Source organism: Martes martes, assembly GCF_963455335.1.
Source record: "Martes martes genome assembly, chromosome: 4".
NCBI lineage: Eukaryota > Metazoa > Chordata > Mammalia > Carnivora > Mustelidae > Martes > Martes martes.
Window position 1 is genome coordinate 49,644,135 of NC_137891.1, and position 24,554 is coordinate 49,668,688.

A 24,554-nucleotide genomic window follows, 5' to 3' on the forward strand; every position below is an offset into this window, starting at 1 on the left:
TTTATGCCGAGGGGTTTTCATTTTTTAAATCCTACCATTTTAATGCAGTTTCAGGAGACGACAGAGCTCAATTCATGTATTTAATCCAATATCTGTAACCAGAAACATCACCAGTTTAATCCAGAGTGCAAATGCTAGCAGTAAGGTATTCAGACCAGAAATAGTCACATTATAGGTGGCAGAAATAGTTACATTATAGGGAGCATGTTATAGGTGCTCCAGATCATATCTGGAGCAATGTTTTCCATTCTGAGTACCTCAATACACAGTTGACAAACTACAGAAGACCAGAGAAGAGAGATGATAACGGTTCGAGATGCAAAACCAAATTCATGAGAGGCAGCTGAGAAAATTACTGGTATTTATCTAGAGAAAAGACGGCTTCAAAGATGTCCTGACAAAAATTTGAATGCAGCTAAGATGAACATCTATGGGCCAATTATGTTGACTCTCCGTTTAAAGGTTGGGAGTGAGAATATTATAGCTCTTTTAAAATATTTAATTGGCTGTTACATCCATAATAGATGACATATTATCTTCGTTTCAGGGAACCAAACCAAGTGAAAACAAAAGAACTTTGGCTTGGTGCCCTATAAGGAGAACCTATCATAGGCACCTGAGACATAAATGCAAATAGGGATCAACCCAGTAAATAATATTCACGTGTGAACTGGCTAAATAAAAATATTAGCAAACTGAAAAGAGTATGCCATTCATAAAATGATAGCAATATGGAAAGATTCCAACTTTTCAAAAGCAGTTATGTATTTTGCTATTTATTTGTAATATTATAATTCTTGGTGTTATATATATTTTTTAAGATTTTATTCATTTATTTGAGAGAGAGAGACACAGAGAAAGAGGGAACACAAGCAGGGCAGTGGAAGAGGGAGAAGCAGTCTTCCTGCTGAGCAGGGAGCCCAATGTGGGGCTTGACCCTAGGACCCTGGGATCATGACCTGAGCCAAAGGCAGATGCTCAACCTACTGAGCCACCCAGGCACCACCCCCCCACCTTTTTAAAAGATTTTATTTATTTATTTATTTGACAGAGAGAGACCCAGCGAGAGAGAGGGAACACAAGCAGGGGGAGTGGGAGAGAGAGAAGCAGGCTTCCCGCCGAGCAGGAAGCCCGATGCGAGCTTCATCCCAGGACCCTGGGATCATGACCTGAGCTGAAGGCAGACACTTAACGACTGAGCCACCCAGGTGCCCCATCTTGGACGTTATTTTTTAAAATTCTGTATCTTTTACCAAACATCTTGGGGGATGAATTTATCTTATGGGACCTGGTTTGTGACCTTTCTAATGCTGAGGTCAGACATTGGCTATTTTCACTGGAATTTCCAAGCAGGACAGGCTTGCAGTGTATCAGGGACACCACTGAGAATAAAATTGAATTACATAATGTCTACTTGCCTTTTCACATCAGAAACTTTATGCTAGAAGTTTGATTTTTTAAAAAAATGTAGCTGCCTGTGGATTAATTGTGCCTATTGTATGTTTCTAGTTTTCCTTCTTGCCTCTTTTACCCTTTTTTGTCATTTAACATTGCTGTGTAAACCACATGTAAATTGAGCCATTCCTATGTGGCCATTTATATGTGGCTCTTTTAAAAGAATCATCCAGGAGTGAGGCACAACTGGTGTGTAGCCTCAGGCTACACTGATTAAGTGTTATTTGTTGTTTTGAATAATCTACATAGTCCCTATATCCCAAAGTTGTGTTTATTGAATTATTCAAGAAAAAAAATAACTTATGCATTATAGAATTATGCTAACTGTAACTCAAAAGTTAGGATAGTATGTTTGAGGTCATAATCCATTCCTCTAGTTTACATTTGAGGGGTTGAGATGACTTGCCAGGTGGTGCCTGGTACATGGTACATGTTGTTGGGGAGTTAGAGAAGGAAGAGAACACATGACCTTATACTCAGGAAATTTACAATCTCAAAGAAGGAGACAGGACACCATACAAATACCTATTAGAAGCAGTTGAAAGTACAGAGAATCCCAAGTCAAGTAATTATACTTCATTACAATTATTCCTCATAGCTTAGAAATTCACTACAAACAAAAAAGAAAAAAAAAAGATAGTATGAAGCTTGAATACTGGAAAATCTCCATTTTTGTGTGGTTTTCAGTCTTTGGTTTGTGATCTTCCATCTCCCTCCTGCCAGTGCTCTATGCTAGAAACTTTCATTATCAAAAAACTAAGATTGGGAATGAGAGATGTATAAAAGAGTAATAATGAAATAGAGACCTTAGTTAGCTACAAAATAATTAGCTTAGCAACCAAATAAGCATTAAAATGAGTACTCTCTTAAATTTAGTAAGGAGATATTGAGTATTTTTAAGAATTTTATTTTATTTCTCTCCACTTTCTATAATCTAGTCTTGACTCTTTCCTTACAACCCTATTTCTTTTCATAAAGAAAATATAGAAAGTAATCATTTTATCTCCATAAATACGAATGCTGTTCAGGAGACAATTACTAAGTGAATGAAATTACAAATTAAATAATTCCATTTTCCTCCTAACATGTTCAAGTAAGAAAGACATAAATATCAAAAGATAAGCCTATCATTTTAAAAATAACTCTCTCATGACTGGGAAAGTTTAAACACGTACAAAAATAAGGTGACAGCCTTTCATGAAAAGAAAACGCAAGCTTTGAATTTTGGTGTTACATTTATAGATGATCTTCCAAGAAGATATGTGAAAGGTATTATTCATTGCAGGAAACTGGAAGGTATAATATGATAGAATAAGGATCACATTTTTCTCTTTGAGGTGATTTATATTTAAATGAGTTCTCCATAATCCTTTAAACTGAAGTGCAAATTGGTTATCAAAGTCCTTTGCTGTAAGGGTTGTTTTACATAATAACGAATTTCACAGAAGTTCCTCAAAGGGAAATATTGATTTAGGCGACATCACAGGATATTTCAGTTACAGCAACACTTTAGATTAGTGCCATAGACAGCATATAAAAAATTTCCTAAAGTCTAAATTTCTGTATTAAGAAGGGTAGGCAGTGTTTTTGTTTTCTTCAAATAAATACCCAGCAGTGCGATTTTTGGATCACATGGTAGTTCTATTTTTAATCTTTTGAGAACCCTCCATCTGTTTTCATAGTGGAAAGTTACAATCCCACCAACAGTGCCCCAGGGTTCCCTTTTTTCCATATCCACACCAGCACTTGTTGTTTCTTGTCTTTTTGATACTAGCCATTCGGACAAGCGTGAGGTGATATTACCTGGTGGTTTTGATTTGCATTTCCCTGGTGACTGGTGATGCTGAGCTTCTTTTCATGTCCCTGATGGCCATCTCTGTATGTCTTCTTTAGAAAAATGTCTACTCCGATCTTTTGCCCGTATCTTTTCTCAGTAGAAAATACGTTAATAATAGAAATTTTTAATAAACTGATTGTTTTATCTACTCTTTCCCATCCATGTTAGTGAGAAGCTGCCATCCATGTGCTAGGTATATAGCTCATGTTTTTAAAAAATGGATCGTGTGAAAATAGTAGGAAGTGTTCATTTGCCTGTATATGCTTGCGTTACTGCCAATGCCAAACAGCTCCAATTCTTGAGCCTTTATTCCCTGCTCATAACTGGGCTGTATAAGTTACATATGATACTTTATTTGTTTCTCACAATGTGAGGTAAGGATTACTATCTTTATTTTATAAGTGAAAAAAATGAGGTTAAGTCAGTGGTGCGTGAGAATCTGAACCAGGGCTTATTTCTCTCATTCAATATGCTGTGCCACCAACTCACATCTGCTTTCTTTTCTTCTGAGTCCTACATGGCTCAACCCTAGGAGATAAAAGCTCTAGTCCTCACCCCAGTGATACAGTGAACACACAGGCAGGTTCCTCTTTGCTGTGTAGCTCAGGAGCCCCAGGATCCCAACCAGTTCTCATTAGTAAGGAATAACCATGGGGCCTCACCTCAGTGAAATCCTGGGACCAGGTCCTAAGTGGGACCTGAGATTAAAACTATAAATGGGAAGAGCACAGGAGTCACTCACGAGACTGTGGTTTGAGACCCAGGTCCATCACTCACTAGTCAAATGACCATGGGAAAATCAATTTACCTCCTTGAACCTTTGTTTTTTCATCTGTGAAATGAGGAAGCTGGATTTGATCAATGGCTTTCAGAACTGTATTTTTTAAAAAGTGAAGCTTTCTTTTTTTTTTTTTTCCCCTTGAGATCAAGAGTGGGACACTTAATTGACTGAGCTGAGCCACCCAGGCACCCCTGAAAAGTGAAGCTCTTTAAGCAAATGAAGTCTTATGTTGAAACCCAATAATAAAATCGATACACAGGTAGAGCAAGGGCTGGATTTGGAGGAGGCATGAGTTCATCTACCTCCTGGGCCTCCTTCTAACCCTCATCCTATCTCCAGGGAGCCTCTGAGGTAGGTGAGGCTTGCAGAACACGATTTTCAAACTGTGTACTCGCTCAGCTCTAACTGTATCCCAGTTCTCACAGTCTATGATTTAAAAAATATATGTAGCCACATGACAAGGGCATTAGAATTGTATTAGAAGAGAAACAGGGTCAAGGCTAATAATTCAAAGGAGAAGGGGCATTAAGCTGTAAAAGGTATAATCAAATGACTTGGCAGGGGGTGGACAGGGGCATGCTTTTGATGTGGAGGACCCTGAAACTGGGTACTGGTTTTACAGGGTTGTAGCAATGTAGGGGCTGGGCTTTCTAATCTTCACTTCTGAAATCTGTTATATTTCTGTAGTTAGTTTATTTAAATATGAATATGATTTTAGTCTGACAGTGTTATTCCAGTAATTGATTTTACTTTCTTAAAAGTTTCTTGATATTGAGCTATTAACTTTTAATTATGATACAACTATGCTTGTTATCATCAAAACTTTTCTCCTTGTTTAAAAATATGAAATTTAGACAAATTGGTTCATGTTCTCTAACGAGTAAAAACTCAGATTGCCTTGTTGCAACTCTTGGCTTAAACACTTTCTTCATGTGTCTGTATTAACCTGTTAAACTCGGTGAGTGTCACCCTGGCCCTGAGCTGTCCCTGTGATTGACACTGTTTCACTGGTTTAACCATGGCATGTCTTTGGCTATAAATCCTTTTCACTTACCTGCCTCTGCCTTCTGCTGCTTCTCAATTTTCTCCAGGCGCCCTAGCAAGGAGTCAATTTTCGTTTTGATCTGGGTTAATTCTTTCTTGATTGTCTGTAACTCATCTGATTTCACTGGAAAGGGGAAAAGGGAAAGAAAGCAACAGAATGTCAAATGTACCATCAACTCACGTAGAACACAACACACAGAAACCCCGTATTTTCTCAAGACAGTGTCAAATCACATAGGACACTTTTCAATCTTAACAGTTTCTCGTTATTTCCAGAGATCCTAGAATACCGGAAGATATTGGCAATTACAGTAGTTTTCAGTGACGTGAGCGTTAGATACTAAATCTTTTCACTGAAAGTTATGCAAAGGGATGGAGTAGTCTGGAAACATCTTATCAAATAACTAAGTGATATGAAACTCAGTTTTGGCAGGTAGCTAGCTAATCTGCACTGTAAAATGGATTCAGATTGAGGAATGATAAAATCATGACAGGTATGTTAATGCCACATTGAGTTTTATGTTGTAATACATATTTCAGTAGTCAATGATATTTGTAATCTAGTCCCCTGGTGTTTTATTGAAACCAGGATATAATGTTTATCATCTGAAGGAATGTCTTAGATGCAGGAGACTTCTAACAGAACTCTTGCTACTTTGCCTACTTAAAAAAAAAAAAAATGAGGTAATAAGTTGTATATGTCCCTTTTTAAGCCATGGGGCTGGAGGAAAGAAAATTCACCAAAGTTCCCACTGGTATGTTCTACAGTAGTGATTCCCATTCCAGGTTTTTGATATTTAGCATGGTTTCAAAGAAAAACAAGTGGGAACCAACATAGGACTGACAACTTTTCATTTTGCCAAGAAAGGATGTTAAAAACAATAAACAGCCTACTATTAACAATAATAATTATTTTATAAAGAAGGAGCTTAAGAAGAGGACAATCTCCTATTTAAAGGGCAGTCCTTTAACAGAAATATATTTATGTTTATGGAAAATTCACTGCACTCTTCCTATTTTCTCATTTTTCTGAGAACCACTGGGAAATTTGCCACAAACCCACAAAAACCAGAGAATGAAGATTTCAAAGTTATCACTATAGAACATCTGTATCTGCCTAGGGGTTTTCGGTAGGTGCGGTTTCGGGCATCCATGCCTCCACAGAGATGCCTCCAGACTGGTGGGCATAGAGCTTGATGTCAGGCTATTGATTCTTCTCTGTCGCTTTTGCTTCAAGTTTATGATGATCTCAGCTTGGTTTCTCCCCAGAAATGCTGCAAGAAATTGAGCATTTAGCTTGGCTCTTTAGTCTTCAGGAAATTTTTTTTGGTAAATAATAAAAACGAAATGCAATCTATGTTTGCTTGGAATAGAGCTATTTGTCAACTAAGATATGTGATATAATATAAATGATAATGTATGCATCAATATACATTAATTGCTCAAAGGAAGCACAGACTTTTTTTTTCCAGTATAAAAAAGTGAGAAAACATTTTTTATTATAAAATCAGAAATTCCTTTTACAAAAAGCAGATTTTTATTTATGATGCAAAGTAGCTTGCAAAATAAAAACTACGAGAATCCAGGACCCCATGGAGTGTTCCTATTATGAAGAACCAAGCTGAAAGTAGAACACAGTTTAAAATAGAGAATTGCTTCTTATGTCAATTATTTCAACGACATCAAAGTGCCATTGTGGAACTGCAGCTAAATTTGAAAAACATCATCTGTCACAATTGCAAATTGATTCCACTTTGAAGAATGATTTTCATTTCCTTTGATGGAAGCACATCATGTAGTTTTACTTAAACCTATCAAATTTAATAGAAAATATTTTATCTTATAACATTAGATTTCAGTGCAGGAGAAATGGGACTGTGGCTGGAAACTAACAGAATATATTTCTTAGTAAGTAGAGCCACACCTCAGCCCAGGAATGCAGTTGACTTATTTTCATGTCTGTGTCTCCTTAAAAAAACAAAAAACAAAAACAAAAACAAAAAAAAAAAACAACCAAAAACCCCACCAATACCCCATTTTATAGAAACTACATTACAAACCACTAGAAATCTGGGCTCACCACGTAGGAACTTAACATGTATCCAAGAAGTCAAGCCTGGCTTTTAGACTCATGTTTAACACTCTAGGAACACATTTTATGATCCGAGTCAGACCATTATAAAATTTTGGTTTAATTAGTTAATGGTATTTAAGCTTAGAGACAACAAGGATCTGATCTGCACAAATTCTGTAAGCTCTTTCCTGCCTCTACCAGGAAATTCTGAACCCATTTCCAGCCCTGGGCAAGTGGCCCAGCTTCAATCTTGGAATGGCTAGCAGCAAAGGTTCATCAAGGTCCGGCAAAGCACAGGTTAAAACTAGTTTTGGCTGCTTCTTGAGCAACTGTGAAAGTTATTTTCTTACTGCACTTCAGTGCTGTCCTTGGGAGAAGGCCTGCCACTTACCTGGCCTACTTGCCTAGAGTCCTGTTTGTACCTATCTTCAGTAGGATTCACTTATCTATAGATACGGGGATGGCTTTGTGTTATTGCGTCTGGTTTCCAGATGGAACATCTGAGATGAACCATCTCTCTATCTGATGTGCTTCCCTCTCAAACTCTTCTCTGCCTTTTTTCTGCCCCCTCTTTTTTGGCTCCTGTTAATAATTTCTCTACTGCACTGTGGGTTACATTGATCCCTACTCCAGCAAAATAGATGTGTATTTTACAAGCATAGATTTCTAAACTTAGAATTTAAAAAATTTTTGCAACTTTAATTTCTGATATTTTCCCAAAAAATATGTGAGTTCAGAATTAAGGAGAGCCTTAGATCCAAATTTTCCCAGTTCATTTTCCTTCCTTTTTACATTTTCTTCCCCCCATCCACTCTCTGCCCACTCTTAATTAGGCTTCTGCCTTCAATTTGTCCAGTCTATGGCATAGTCCTTTCATTGTAATAAATCATAAACCTTTTCAATTGAATACTACCAGAATGTCCCCATTTCTATAGGAAAAAGGCCAGAAACCCACACACAGGTGCACAAACCAAACTATGAACTGGTATCCAGGGTCTGCTCCTAAGTGTATTTCCAGCTGTGCATTCCATTTCCTCACAAAACATACTCTTCACTTGAGCAGAAAAGGTTAGTGCTTAATTAAATAATGCATGGAACTGGGTAGACTCTGGTTCACATCAATGTTTCTTTGGGGAGTCACTTGTAATCACTAAGATTCAAGTTCAACATCTGTAATTTCCATCCTTTACCTTAGAGCCCTGTTATAAAAATTTAATAAAGTAATTCACATAAAGCACTTAGGACCATGCCCAGAACATCATCAAACCCAATAAATGATAGTGGCGGAAGACATTCTTTCTATTACTTATTATTATTATTGCTATTGTTTTTTATTGATATGCTTATCCCAGCAAAGACTCTCTCCCTCCCTCAAATATGTCTATATCAAAATCCTATATGCCTTTTAGAGCTTCATTGAAAGTCTTGCCTCCTCTATGGATTCTTCTTTGACTAACCCTCTGGAGGGTGCCTCTCTCCCCTGTATTTAATGGCATCTCACATTTACCACTAGACATAGTGTCTGTTGATTTTTACTTAGTATATCCACTTTTCATATTAAATTATAAGCTTCTTGAGAGTGAAGTCATGATTAGATATTGAGGAATTTCAAGAGTCATGCTTTTGAATATTTTCTGTGTTTTAATAAGCTCCTTCTTCTATTATTGACTGATGAGACTCCTGATGTTTACCATAATGTCCTGGACTTTAAAGTGTGTCCTCCTTAACTAGAAAATTATGTTAATAGGCTTAAGAAGAGATCTTGAATTAGATTAGTAAATAGTAAAAATTTTCTGTCTTTCATCATAAACCAGATCCATAAAAATTATTGAGATTCCAGATTAATAAATTATTCTGATCTCCGACAATACAACATTTCAAAAAGAAAGAATTTTGGACAGTTGTTTGAAGCAAGACATATTAATGAATTTATCCTATCATAGGCTCTCAACAACCAAACTCTCTTGAATGGAGAGAAGGCATCCAATTCCTTCTTTTCCTACCTTCCTACTTACCTTCCTTCCTTCCTGTCTTCCTTCTGTCCTTCTCTTCCTTCCTTGTTTCCTCCTTCCCTCCCTCCCTTTCCCTTTTTTTCTCTCTTTGTTTCCTTTCTTCTCTCTTTCTCTCCTTGCATGTTTAACAGAATTTAGCTCAGTCTCTTAAAAACAGCAAGAAATCAGCAAATTTCAAAAGATCTGTAGATGGATGGGTAAGTAGGTAGGCCACTGGATGCAATTTCAACCCAACCAACAAATCTTATTTAAAGCTTTGTGTATACACCAGGCACTAAATTGGAATTGACTGTCTCGTGGAGAGACAGATAAACAGACAAGGAGTGCAATAAGGAAATTAGCTTGGGAATATACCTTTTCTTAATCAGAAAGACTATGATAAAAGAATAAGAGGATATATACCTTTGGCAGCCACACTTTTGTATTTTTCCCTAACTCCACTTCATTTCTTCAAAAATCTAATATCTTTATCTTTGAAGATACATTGCATAGAATATAGTGCCTTTATTTTTATATAGAGTATTAGATCGTGAGAGTCAGGAGTATTTTTTACTAAGAATAATATGGAATGATTTTAATCAACTTGCTGTTACTTAATTGTTATGTATAAGTAACTTAATGTAGACAAGCTAAGGGCTTGGGAAAATTAGAACCAATTACTAAAGATTACGAATTCTACAATTTGAAATTTATTAATTTGAGAATTTGAGAAAATTGCTTTGCTTCCCAGTCAGCTCCAAATTACCTTCCCTTGACTTACCTGCTTGCCTTTCTAATTATCTTAGGCTCTAGTCACAACTGTTCATTGTCCCTTTAATGTGTCTTGTATTTTCAGACATCTATATCTGTGTTTCTGTTGTTCTTATTTGTCTGCCCTACACTCTCACCTTCTCCACCTGGCAAATGCCATTTAATTTTTAAATACTCAGCTCCAGTGTTGCCTACAGAGTAAAGTCATCCTCAACCCTTGAGCTTTTTGTTAAAAAGCTCATCCTCTTTCTACTCATATTTCTTTCAAACGACACTTTAAATGATCTTTTCTTTAAATGTCTCTCTCCCTAACAAGATCAGGAACTGCTTTCATTTTTGACTCAAGTGTCTAACATATTTATTCAACAATATTCATGAAGATCTGCTATTGCTGGGTTCCTTCCCAAGAGCTGGGGATATAGGTCATAAACAACAGAGACAAAAGTCCCTGAAACGATGGAGCACCCATCTAGCAGAGGAAGAAGACAACAAACAAGTATCTTTTATTTGTTTATAAATATAATATAAAATACAGAAAAGAGGTTAGGGAAGACCTAGCTTGGGAGTAAGATTTGTGTATACGAATATATATATGTGTATATATATATGTACACACACACACACTATATATATATAATAAGTATATATTATGTATGAATATAATATATATAATACATAACATATATTATATAATATATATTTTATATATAATATGTGTGTATATATATGTATAGTATATAATATATACTATTTTTGGAGCTGACTGGGAAGCAAAGAAATTTTCTCAAATTCTCAAATTAATAAATTTCAAATTGTAGAATTCGTAATCTTTAGTATATATATAGGATATAATATATACATATTATATATATATATAAAACCATTGTATGTATGTATATGTGGGAAAGGAAAGGGAAAGGTCACCGATAAAGTGAAAAAAACATTTGAGCAAAAGTCTCAATATGGGGAGGCAGCAAGTCATGGGACTATCAAGAGGCAGTGGGATGGAAGACTATATGAGGCTGAAGAACGGTAGATGCAAAGGCCTGACTCAGAAGTATACCTGATATGTTTTAGGGGCAGCCAAGAGGACAGTATGGCTGGAGTGGAATGAGCAAATGAGAGAAGAATACAAGTCAAGAGGTGAGCTGGAGAGTGGAGAAGAGGGAAAAGGGATATGGAGAAGATGGTAGAGAGTCTTGTTGGCCAAAGTAAGTACTATGGCTTTTATTCTGAGTAATATAAGGGCTAATTGCTACATTTAAAATTTTTATTTTTTTAAAATTCACATCTAAGTCACATACAGTGTTACATTAGTTTCAGGTGTACAATGTGATTTAAGAATTTTATACAGCACTCAGTGGTCGTTAGGACAAGTGTACTCTAAGTCTTCTTTATCTGTCCACCCATCCCCCACCCACCTCCCCTCTGGTAACCACCAGTTTGTTTTCCGTATTTAAGAGTCTGGACAGCAATATGCAAAAAAATGAAACTGGACCACCTTCTTATGCCAGACACACAAATAAATTCAAAATGAATGAAAGACCTAAATGTGAGACAGGAAACCAACAAAATCCTAGAGAACATAGGCAGCAACCTCTGTGACCTCAGCTGTAGCAACTTCTTACTAGACATATCTTCAGAGGCAAAGGAAACAAAAGCAAAAATGAACTATTAGGACTTCATAAGATAAAAAGCTTTTTCACAGTGAAGGAAACAATCAACAAAATTAAAAGGCAACTGATGGAATGGGAGAAGATATTTGCAAATGACATATCTGATAAAGGGCTGGTATCCAAAATCTATAAAGAACTTATAAAATTCAATACCCAAAAAACAAATAGTCTGATTTAAAATGGGCAGAAGACAAGATATAGACATTTTCCCAAGGAAGACATAAAGAAGGATAACAGTTACATGGAAAGATACTCAACATCACTCATCATCAGGGAAGTACAAATCAAAACCACCATGACATACCACCTCACAACTGTCAGAATGACTAAAATTAACAACACAGGAAAACAACAGATGTTGACAAGGATGCAGAGAAAGGGGAACCCTCCTACACTGTTGGTGGGAATGCAAACTGGTGCAACCACTCTGGGAAAGAGTGTGGAGGTGACTAAAAAAGTTAAAAATAGAATTACGCCTATACCCAGCAATTGCACTACTATTTTTTGTTTATTTACCTGAAGGATCACTGATCTGAAGGGATACGTGCACCCCAATGTTTATAGTAGCATTTTCAACAATAGCCAAATTATGGAAAGAGCCCAAATGTCTATCAACTGGTAAATGGATAAAGAAGAGGTGATATATACACACACACACTCTCTCTCTCTCACACACACACACACACACACACACACACACACACACACATACACACTGAAATATTACTTAGCCATCAAAAAGAATGAAATCTTGCCATTTTGCATTGATGTGGATGGAGGCCGTGAGTATCAGACTAAGCAAAAATAAGTCAGAGGAAGACAAATACTATATTATTTCACTCATATGTGGAATTTAAGAAACAAAACAGATGAATATAGGAGGAAGAACAAAAAAGGCAAACTAGAAAATAGACTCTTAACTATAGAGAACACACAGGGTTGCTGGAGGGAAGTGGTCAGAGGATGGTCTAAATGGGTGATGGGCATTTAGGAGACTACTTGCGATGTGCACTGAGTGTTGGTGATGGATCACTAAATTCTACTCCTGAAACTAATATTACACTGTATGTAAACTAACTAGAATTTAAATAAAAAATTGAGACAAACAAAAGTAATACTATCTTCAAAGGAAAAATATTTCCCCCTCTTTTCTTTAGATAAATTTTACAACAAAAACTGCAAAAGAAAATTATAGACAAAAGAAAACATACTGTCATAATAAAAAATATTTTGTTGTCCAGCTGATGATACTTTATTTTTCTATGGGTGATTTTAGGGCTTGAATTTAGAATTATTCTTCAAGATCAGCAAAATGATAAATGAATAAAAATAAAGTTCCTAGAACATATTACTTTAGCTCACTTTGAGGCAAGCAGGATACTAGAGAAACTGGGAGTCAGTATACATACATCATACAGATAATCTCAAATATTTCCCCTAAACCACCACTGTAGTTAGTATTTTACTCAGGGGGGAAAAAAAAAGAAACCACATTAAATCATTTCAGACTTAAATGAGTTCACTGATTTACAGATAAATGTTATTACATTCTGATACAGTCAACAAGATAATGTTTGTGCTTTTTCCTGCGAGATGAGATATAATCCAAAAAGGAAATTAGGCATATGAGATGATACCATCTGTTTATATCAAAAAATGTGTGCATCTCTGATTTATGTGGTGAAAAATATTTCAATTTATTTTAGTCACCTGTGGGTCAAGTCTATTCAGGGACAAATAAAGAAGCTTCAGCTAACTGTCTAGATCAGTGGTTCTTTACAGAAGGTAATGCCCTGCATGGGATATTTGCAATGTCTGGAGTCATTTTTGATTGTCACGGTGTTACTGGCATCCAATGGGCATCTGGCCTGCTCAACCTCATAAAACACAGAGGATAGCCTCCCCCCACAACACCACATCAGAGAATTATCTGATTAAAAATGTCAATAGCATCAAGCCTTAGAACCCTGGTCTAAATAATTATATACCCTCCTTCACCAACACCATGCTTCTTGGAACTATTTAGAAAACTTAAAACTGTAAGCATGCAGACTTCAACAATAATTCACAGTAATTTGTTTCTCTTCTTATTTATTTCCCCAGCCTTTGATAAATTATTTAAATGTAAAAAAGGAATAAAAATAATTTGCATAGAACTTAATTTATCAGTTACTTTTACATTTACTACTTTATTAGTAAAGGAACTTGAGAATCTGACAATTTACATGACATTCTCAAAGCTACAGAGTGACTGTGTGTAATGTAATAATCTGAACAGGTAGAGTTTAGGTTCAAACCCAGGTCTTTTGACTATGAATTCTACACTCTTTATTGTGCTATAAAACTTCATTTGGTATGAATAATATGATTGTCAGTTTTAGTTCTTTCCTTCATGATGCACTAAGGAACCATATTATTTTTAATTTAGTCACATCCAGAAAAAATGAAGACCACTGACTTCCATAAAATGGATTTTAAGGAATCTTTACCATTATCAATGCAATTTGTCTACTTCAGCTTCTATTTGTCCTTTTCCTCTTATTCATATATTTTAAGCTAGTTTAATATGCAAAAAGTATTTTGCCAACTTCGTAAATAGTTTTCAAAGTCAGACTTTAAGAAATTTTGCTAAAATAAATTGTAGCAATATGTATAATTCTCCATTTATATATGTAAATATAGTTTGGCAATTACCACACCCATGGATGGAATTCGCTAGAAAAAGAATTGCATATACGTGCATATGTGCGTATTCATAATACCTATGCCTGCATACATCTACACTAATTCTTTCTATGTATTTTTAGAAAGAGAAAATGAAATGAAGAATGAGTGCATTATTTTATTCAATAACTATTATTCAGATACCTGCTGTATGCAGCCATGCATCTAGCATACCATTACCAGCTACACATATACCATCTTAATTAATCTTTATGATAAATATACAAAATATATATTATTAAAATTGTTTGATGGATTAGAATGGTGAATGTTAGAGAAGTTAAATAATGTATTTAAGACTGCCTAGCAATACATCTAACCCTTAAACACTTACCCTAACACTAACCCTAAACCTAACACTCCGGAGGGGTCTCTGAACTGTACCAGGCACATATCCTCACTCTGGCCCTAAATCTAATCCTCAGCCTGTCCCTAACCCTAACCCTATACTGGTCCTAACATGAACCTTAACCCTAGATCTGAAAAAAAAAAATGGGAAGATGTGATATATACATATATATATATATATACACACACATATATATAAAATAGATGTATTATTATAATGGAATATTACTCAGACATAAAAAAGCATGAAATATTGCCATTTGCAATGACATGGATGGGGCTAAAGAGTATTATGTTTAGTAAAATAAGTCAGTCAGAGAAAGATGAAAACCATGTGATTTCACTCATATTTGGAAATTAAAAACCAAACGAAATGAACACAGGGACAAAAAAGAGAGAGAGGCAAACCATGAAACAGACTCTTAACCATAAAGAACAAACTGATGGTTACCAGAGGGGAGGTGGGTGGGGGAATGGCCGAAATAGGGGATGGGGATTAAGGAGGGCACTTGTGCTGAGCACAGGTGTTGTACAGAAGTGCTGAATCACAATATTGCACACCTAAAACTAATATTACACTGTATGTTAACTGGGATGTAAATTAAAAAAATCTATTTGAGAATTCCTTAAAAAAAAAAGACTGCCTAATAAAAATGCAACAAAATCAAGTTTAGAGTAGGCTGCCTGACTGCAAAGCCATGCTTCATTTTTGTTTGAGTCTCTCCCTGCCTCTCCAAGCCATGAGCTTCTCGTTACAATGAATGGCTTCCTTAACCTCATGGAGTTTATAATTAGTGGAGGGAGCAAATGTGTAAGCAACTTATTATAGTACGTATGAACATGAAATATATAAAATAATGGAGGAGTAAGTGAAATGTACCTATCGCTTGATTTGGAAGTTATCTCCTATTTTTTAGTTTTCCCCACCAGATTTTAGGAACCTGAAACCACGTTTATTTCATTTACAGAATATTCATTTGGGAGTTATGTAGTCATATAATAGGTGCTGATGAATTGAACTTATGTGAACAATGTGGGGAAAGACAAGGACAATTCGTTTTCATGGGGCTAGAAGGCTGTGAAAATATTCATGAAAGAATGGGTCCTTGAACTGTGACTGGAAGGGTGATTTGAATTTCAACAAGCGAAAGAGATCTTCTAAGTAAAGGAAGCAGCAAATCTTAAATTATAGAGCTTGAAAATGAGCATCAACATCCTGGCTTCTTTGAGACCCAGGAGTGTAGGCCAGAATTTGTCCCTTGTTTTACTAACTCAAAATTCCAGAACCCACTTTCTTTGAGTTGTAGTATTTTTAAAGATGTAGTTCGTAGTCAACTATGAAATACATGAAAAATAAGAATTAAAATGTGGAAGGCAAAAATAATATTGGTGATAAATATTCCACCAATATTTTAAGAGTATACTCTGTGCAGTGCAAAAGTAACTTGAAGAATGAATCTGTTATCTAAAATGGACAGACTAGATGTGCATACAAACGACCATAACATGAATCCAAGGGCTTCAGTCCCGTAATAGTAAGAACAACTGGTTTGGTTTCATAATGATGCCCTTGTAGCACAGAGAGATGCAGACTTGTTTTGTGTGAGTGGTATTCCCTGAACTGGACCTTGAGAACCAAATGAAATTATTAATAATGTTTTTCTATATACAAGATAGATAACACAATCGATAACACATTTTTTGAGATAAAGGAAAGGGCTTTCAAGTGGAGGTGTATGAACATGAGTTTAAAAGCATTTAAATAAGAGTAAAATTAAGCTAGGGGAAGGGTTGCGGGAAAAGGGAAGTACCAGATCAGATATATCTTGAAAAGTCACTGAAGAGTTTGATTCTTATTAGGTAAATGGTAGCAATTCTGAGTTTTGAGTAAGGAGTTGACAGAAGTAATTTATTTTGAATAATCCTGCAGTTGGGCATGGAATTAATGGGTTTGGGAGAGAGCAGAGAGCCCAGAAGAGTAGTCAAGGGACCAGTAGAGTAGTCAAGGCTCTGTTTGTCAGCACGTGATCTGGGAAAAAGCGGCAGAAGCAGCAGCAGAGGTAAAAAAAGTCATTAAGATCTTTTGATAGGATTTAATGCTCACAAACATTTATAATCCTACAGTGGAAAGATTAGATCCTTTCTGGAACTTCTAGCGGAACACAAAGAAAAACATAACTTGTATAGAGGAGCTGAGAAAACCATCTTAAATGCTCACAAGCTGTATTGGTATTAGGAATTTATCAAATATTTTGCTATTTGCCTCTTTTCAGGTTATATTAATGAGCCACATTAAAACCTAGTGAAAAAAAGCTGAGAAGAGATGCTCACAAATGTTTTCATTTATGATAAATACGTTATAATTATTTTGGTTGGGCTGCTTTGTATCTATATATTACATTGTGATGTTAGTAAGGATTTATTACTCTTTATACTTAGTGCTTGTCAGTGTTCAGACTGTAAAGTCATGTGCATTTGAAAATCCAGTTGTGTTATCAAGATGAGCTAAATGGGCCTGAATCTCATTCTCCTAAGTTAATTACTGAACTAAATAATGTCCAAGAATTTGGCTCTTAAAATAAGAAACCATTGAAGGGTATGCCAAGATCTCCATACCTTGTTTAGGTTTTATATGCATATTACATCCATGTTATGGGTTGAATTCTGTTCCCTACAAAATTTATATGTTCAAGTAGTAGCCCCCAATACCTCAGAATGAGACTGTATTTATGGATGGGGCCTTTGAAGAGGTAATCAAGTTAAAACAAGGTCACTAGATCCGATATTCCCGACTCCAATATGACTAGTGTAATTACAAGAAGGAAATCTGGACACACACACATACACACACACAGAAGGAAGATGATGTGAAGACACAAGGAAAAGACAACCATCTGCAAACCAAGGAGAAAGGGCTGATGCAGCACCTTCCTTACAGACCCTGAAGAAACACATGCAACATTGTGATCTCCAACTTCCAGACCCCAGGACGGTGAGAAAATAGATCTCTGCTCTTTAAGCCACCCAGACTATGGTATTTTATTGTGGCAGTGCTAGCAAACAACTATAGCTATCCTATAAATTTCTTAAAAGATTATTTTTGATCAGATGGCACTTTGTTGGGAGTCTTTTCCCTCAGCCTGGGATGAAATTCAAACCCTTCAATATTCTCCACAGTTTTCCATTGTCCTGTTACCCAAGTTTATCTTTTGCTTTGCATAATTATAGTATCCTCAGTTCTTAACTGCATATCTAGCACTACATTTTTGCTTTAGATAATAATAGTAATCAATAATAATAATAATAATAATAATGATTATTATTTCTATTATAGCTTATTATTAAGACTTTAGAATAGGGGCGCCTGGGTGGCTCAGTGGGTTAAAGCCTCTGCCTTCGGCTCAGGTCATGATCTCAGGGTCCTGGGAACGAGCCCTTCATTGGGCTCTCTGCTCAGCGGGGAACCTGCTTCCTCCTCTCTCTCTGCCTGCCTCTCTGTCTACCTGTGATCTCTCTCTCTCTGTCAAATAAATAAATAAGATATTTAAAAAAAAGACTTTAGAATATGAGACACTGTTCTAAGAGCTTTATATGTGCTGGCTCACATAATCCTCACAAAAACTTTCTGGAGAGGGCAATAAGATTATCATTCTTATTTCCCAAACCAAGGTAAAGCAAACAAAATTTCTTGCTCCCAAACACAATTAGTAAATGGCAGAGCCACTGCTGGATTCCAGTTACAGCAGTTTCATATCTCATACTATTAACTACTGTACTCTGTTGTAACAACAACGATCATAATAATAAAACCCCTTCCTGAACATTGACTTTGTAACAAGACTTGCCTAAGAACTTTATAAGCATAAGTAATTTAATCCCCACCAACAACCTAGTGGATACATAGTATTATTTCCATTTTCCAGATAGAAAATGGAGGCATACAGGGATTAAAGGATTTCCCCATGGTCAAAAGTGAAGATATTGTCTAATGGGGATTCCACGCAAGGCAATCTGACAGCAAATCCTCTGCTCTTCTATACAGAGGTACTGTATCTTAGAAAGTAGGAGTCTCTCTGATTCTGTTTTGTTTTGTTTTGTTTTTTCAAATCCATTTATCCTTCTAAACCTCTGTTATCTTTCTTTAAATCCTCTGGCCAACAGTAATTTCTTTCCTTAAAACCTAAAAGCAGAATATATATTTTGGCCAAGATAATGGGTAGATGGGGATGTTTAATGATATTTTGCTGGATATTAACATTGTATCTCTGGTTGATGCTTTGTCTCCATATTTAAATAACATGCTTTTGAGGGAAAATAAAAAAAAAAAAAACACAACACTTCCTTAGCCTTGGGGATAAGTTCTCAACTGTTTCTTAAATTTAATTGAACTGTCTTTAATTTCTTATTAGGTGCTTTAGGGCTTTGCGTTAGTCCTACTCTGTCATCAAAAGTACATTGACAGGACCCCAGAGACATCAAAAGTTACTATGGTTTTTTGTTAGTAAAAAAAAATAAGTAAATAAACAAAAATTTTTAAAAATAAAATAAAAATTTTAAAAATGGGGACCGGAAATTACTCTGTCGGTTAAGTGGCCGACTCTTGATTTTGGCTCAGGTCATGACCTTAGGGTCATGAGACTAAGCCTCATGTCGGGCTCCACACTGGGTGTGGAATCTGTTTGAGATTCTCTCGTGCTCTCTCTCCCTCTGCCCTCCCGCCCCATCTTGCATGTGGGTGCAGTCTTTTTTTTTTTAATAAAATATTTTAAAAAATGATTTTTCTTGTTAGACATTAGAATTTAAATTATTTTAAAATTGATTTAATATTTTTTCCAGAGGGCATTCATTTTTCCACTTAGAAACTACAGCTAAAGCTCATAAGTATTCATGTCTTCTCTTTTGCAAAGTGCTTAAATACAACGTCACATCTTGTTTATCTTATGATTGCATGGCACAACACAAACTGATTACAATAGTTGGGGGATACATTCCAAGACCCCCAGTGGATACTTGAAACTGGAGATAGTACTGAACCTTATTACACTATGTTTTTTCCTATACGCATATACAAACATTTACATACCTTTGATAAAGATTAATTTGTAAATTAGGCACAGAAAGAGGTTAATGAATAAATAGAACAACTATAACAATATTCTTTAATAAAGTTATGTGAATGTGGTCTCTCTCTTTCAAAATATTTTATTATACTGCCCTCATCCTTCTTGTGATGATGTGAGAAAATGCCTGTTTGAGAGATGAAATGAGAAGAATGATGTAGGTGTCATGAGGTAACACTAGGCTACTATTGACCTTCTGATGATATGTCAGAAGGAGGAGCATCTGCTTCTGCACCCTAGTTTGTCATGGATAACAAACTGTGGAAAGAGAAACCACAGATAAATGGGAGGTAATTGCATAGTTTTAGTACAAGTTGATTTGCAAAGGGACATACCTAGTGGTAATTTAATTTTTTAAAAGAGAACCCCATAACACTTATCAGTATTCACCTTTGGCAAATTATAATGTTGTATTAGTATATAAAATAAAAATATAAAATTATAGTTTTTTTCCCACAGCAGAATTTAGTCATATTAAAAATCTGAAATAAGAAATGACAAATTGTCCAAGCTATAACATTAATTTCCTCTTCTGTACTTGCCAAGTCATTAAATGCTAGGAAACAACTATTAATAAAAGAGCAAGATGTACCTCAGTAAATATTCATTCACTTAAGCCAATATTAACATAGTATACTTTACATTCCACTAGAATTTTTCATTTGTGATTTAAATTTGAAAATTATTGTTATTCCAAGGTACCAGGCTAATTATAAAACTACTATTAAATAATGAATATTTTTATACACACAGACACATACAATATAGTTTGCCTATATGATTTTAGAAAGAACGTGCAATTGTGATTCTAGTTTTGCTTGCTAGTGAATTATATACAAATACTGTTTAGATTTATATTTCACTAAAATAACACTAATCTACAGTTAATATTTATGAACTGAGTCTCTAAAAGTATAGAATATATGAAACATACATAGACTATTTGTTCTTGGGATGCCTGGGTGGCTCAGACAGTTAAAGTGACTGCCTTCAGCTCAGGTCATGATCCCAGGGCCCTGGGATGGAGTCCCGCAGTGGGCTCCTAGCTCAGTGGGGAGCCTGCTTCTCCCTCTGCCTGCCACTCCCCCTGCTTGTGCTCACTCTCTCTCTCTCTGTCTCTGATTAAGAAAAAAAAATTGTCCTCTGTTGTCAGTCTTTCTACACTAATAATTTTGTTAAAATTAACATAACTTGAGAATTAATATATCCGTGGTAAGTTTCAAATAATTATTTTACTAGATGGTCCTTACAAAATATTTTCATCCCATAATTTGTCTAATATTTCTATTTAATGCTTACCCTCAACTTTCACGAGCAACAAAGGTACTCTAGAATGTACACTTCCAAATGATTGCTGCTAGAAAATAAAACACACTAAACATATTTCAAAACATCTCTGGTTTATATTAAGGAGTCTAGTTTCACTTAGTCTTCCCCAAAGACTATCACATCTGTCACACAAAACCAGGAAGAGAAGGCTGAATTAAACCACTGATTCCATAACTGGATTTAAGAATAGATTCTCATCAGGGCACCTGGGTCGCTCAGTGGGTTAAGAGTTGGACTCTCGGTTTCCGCTCTGGCCATGATCTCAGGGTTGTGAGATCAAGCCTCATGTTGAGCCCTAAGTTGAGTCCCGAGTGGACCCCAGTTGAACTCCCCCACACCAGTCCTGAATGGAGCTCTGCACTCAGTGCTGAGTCTGCTTGGAATTCTTTCCCCCTTCTTCTCCCTCCCCATCTCCTCCTCCTCCAGCTCATGTGTGCTCTCTCTCTGAAGTAAAGAAAGAAAGAAAGAAAGAAAGGAAGAAAGAAAGAAAGAAAGAAAGAAAGTCTTAAAAAAATAAAAGAATAGATTCTTATTCTACATGTAGTTCAATTTATGTAGCCTAGTTTGGATTATTTTTCCAAGTAGCTGGCTTTAGAGATATGCTTTCCTATAAACATCCTTTCAGCATTTATTCCAATGTAAAAAAAAAGAGTCATTAGATTTTTCAATACTTGGAGATTAATGAAGGGTAGAAACATGAGTATATGCTATGTGTGGGTGGCTCCACTTCCAAAACATAATGTTAATTAAATTCCAAAATTAAATTAATAGATTATGACTGACATGGAAACTGGAAGAACATCCATATGTACCTAAGGCCTCATGTCTCCTGAAAGGAGGTGGAGGTATGGGAATACAGCATTTGTACATGTGGAGGTGGGGGAGGGTACTAAGTGTATATAGGTGGTTTGGAAAAGAACTTGCTTCCCTCTACTAGAAAGCAGAGAAGAATGTTATTGGTCCCTGTTGGTAGGAGAGAAGGAAGGGGCTCCAGTAAATTCTCTTAGAGTGAACAGAAGGACTGTAACTTGCTCCTTGCAATGTATAATCCTTGGAGAATCTGAGGGTTGCCACTGACTCCAGAGGCATTTCCTGAGAAAGGATGCATTGTTGCGTGTAGACAGCCTATCTTGATTTACACCCGAGAACAAAGAGGCCTACTCAACATGTTAAGAGAGAGGTCAGGCCCAAGATAGCTACCAGTCAATTTTATAAAAAAATTCTATTGGCTCTTAGTCCTTCACTGCCCACAAGACAAAAACAGCTTCATGTGCGGTTTGGGGGGAGTTGAGGAGTTCTATAAGAAAGCAAACAAGGGAGCACAGCTTTTTGTAGGAGAGAGATGAGGCAAACAACCAGAATAGGTGGATACTGTGGATGCAAAACCAATGTTAGAAAATGTTAATAAAAATGCCGTGGTCATAAAAAAAAAAATAAAATAAAAGGCAAAGCACACACACAAAAAAAGTGCCATGGCCACCTTTACACAGAAACACATGATTTATGATGGTTCAACTTATGATTTTTCAATTTTATGATGGTGCAAAAGCTATACACATTCAGTAAAAACAGTACTTTGAATTTTCAATTTTGGTCTTTTCCCGAAGTAGCGATATGTGGTACTGTAGTGTCTCCTGATGAAGGACAGTGGCAGGAAACCATAGCTCTCGGATGGCCACATGATCATGAAGGTAAACAACCAATACACTTAACTATTCTGTACCCATGCAGCCATTCTGTTTCTGACTTTCAGTAGAATATTCATTAACTTACATGAGATGGTTCAACACTTTACTAAAAATAGGCCTTGTGTTAGATGATTTAGCCCAACTGTACACTAATGTATGTTTTCTGAGTACATTTAAGGTAGGTTAAGCTAAGCTATGATGTTCAGTAGGTTAGGTGCATTAAATGCATTTTCTATTTATATTTTAAATTTACCATGGGTTAATTACCAGAAGTGATAAGATGTTGGAATATTAAAAAATGTGGAAATAAGGTATGTAGAATATTAGGGGGAAAAGAAGTATGATTTAAAAATTCTGGATCAAGTCAAAATATACATATGTGAGGGAAGCAAAAAAGTTTTTTGGATATGTATAGATTCAGAAATTATGTTATTAATTTACCCAAGAAAATTGTTTTAGAAGAAACCTAAAAACTAAGAATTAAAGAATAGCAGATATAAATAATGAATTTTATAAAATTTTATATTGAGTCTTAATGGGTAATAATGATGACAGACACTGGGAGTTGGCAAATAAGCACTAGGTACAGAAAATTTGAAAAAGAAAAGATATATATAATATATAAATATCTAATAGAAGCTGAGGACTAAAACTTTAATGTTTATGTATAAAACCTGATATTTTTGGTGGGGTAAGGGATATAGAGGTAAGGTGGTTGGTGTAGAGACAGTAATGAAGTAAAAGCTTTCAAAAGTTCATGTCTTGAATGGGAGTTAGAATAATTATTCTTTTTAAAGATTTTATTTGTTTTTTTTGACAGACAGAGACACGGCAAGAGAGAGAACACAAGCAGGGGGAGCGAGAGAGGGAAAAGCAGGCTTCCCACTGAACAGGGAGCCTGACTCAGAGCTCGATCCCAGGACCCTGAGATCATAATCTGAGCTGAAGGCACAAATGCTTAACAACTGAGCCACCCAGGCACCCCTAGAATAGTTATTTTTTGAATTTAATAGATTAATAGGTAAGTATATATTTATTTAGAACTATTTAATATGGTAATATAACTACTAATGAAATAGAGAGGCCTAGTAGAATATCCAAATTAAGGCAGTTGTGGTGGAAGAGATAGGAATTAAAAGAAAATTCATTAAGCAAGCGTAAGGAAAAGTTAAAAAGAAGAAACAGTAAATTATATAGTTGAAATAAGGATGGAAGGAATATAATTACCAATTTATTAGTTAATCATTAAATGTAAAAGGATCAAATTTCCCTATAAAAAACAAAGAATTTCATATTGCTTTTGAAAACAAAATCCAGCTTTATGTTGTTTTTGGAAATACACTAAAATGAAGTGATATTGTGGGATGCCTGGGTAGTGCAGTCAGCTGACCATCATCTGACTCTTGATTTCAGCTCAGGTCATGATCTCATGATCATGAGATCAAGCCCCATGTTGGGCTTAGAGCCTGCTTAAGATTCTCCCTCTCCCTCTGTCCCTCCCTCTTTCTGTCTGCCTGTCTCTCTCCTTCTATAAAGGAAGGAAGGAAGGAAGAAAGAAAGAGGTAAATAAAAAGAGTGACAGTGTTATGGGTTGAACCATGTTCCCCCAAAAGATTTGTTGAAGTACCTGTGAATGTGACCTTATTTGGAAATAGACCTCTGCCAATTTATTCCACATGAAGTCATCTAGTGTACGCCCTAATACAATATGACTGG

At 35.7% G+C, this 24,554-nt stretch overlaps 1 protein-coding gene across 1 annotated transcript in view; it reads right to left on the reverse strand.

Annotated features, from left to right (window-relative positions):
* Positions 1-4,207: 4,207 nt before the first annotated feature.
* Positions 4,208-24,554, reverse strand: part of RALYL (RALY RNA binding protein like) — a 147,152-nt gene continuing 126,805 nt past the window's right edge. The window contains exon 6 of the mRNA XM_080802292.1: positions 4,208-5,241. Within this exon, the coding sequence (XP_080658418.1) occupies positions 5,120-5,241 (122 nt within the window). The 3' untranslated portion in view covers positions 4,208-5,119. The remainder of the gene's footprint in view (positions 5,242-24,554) is intronic.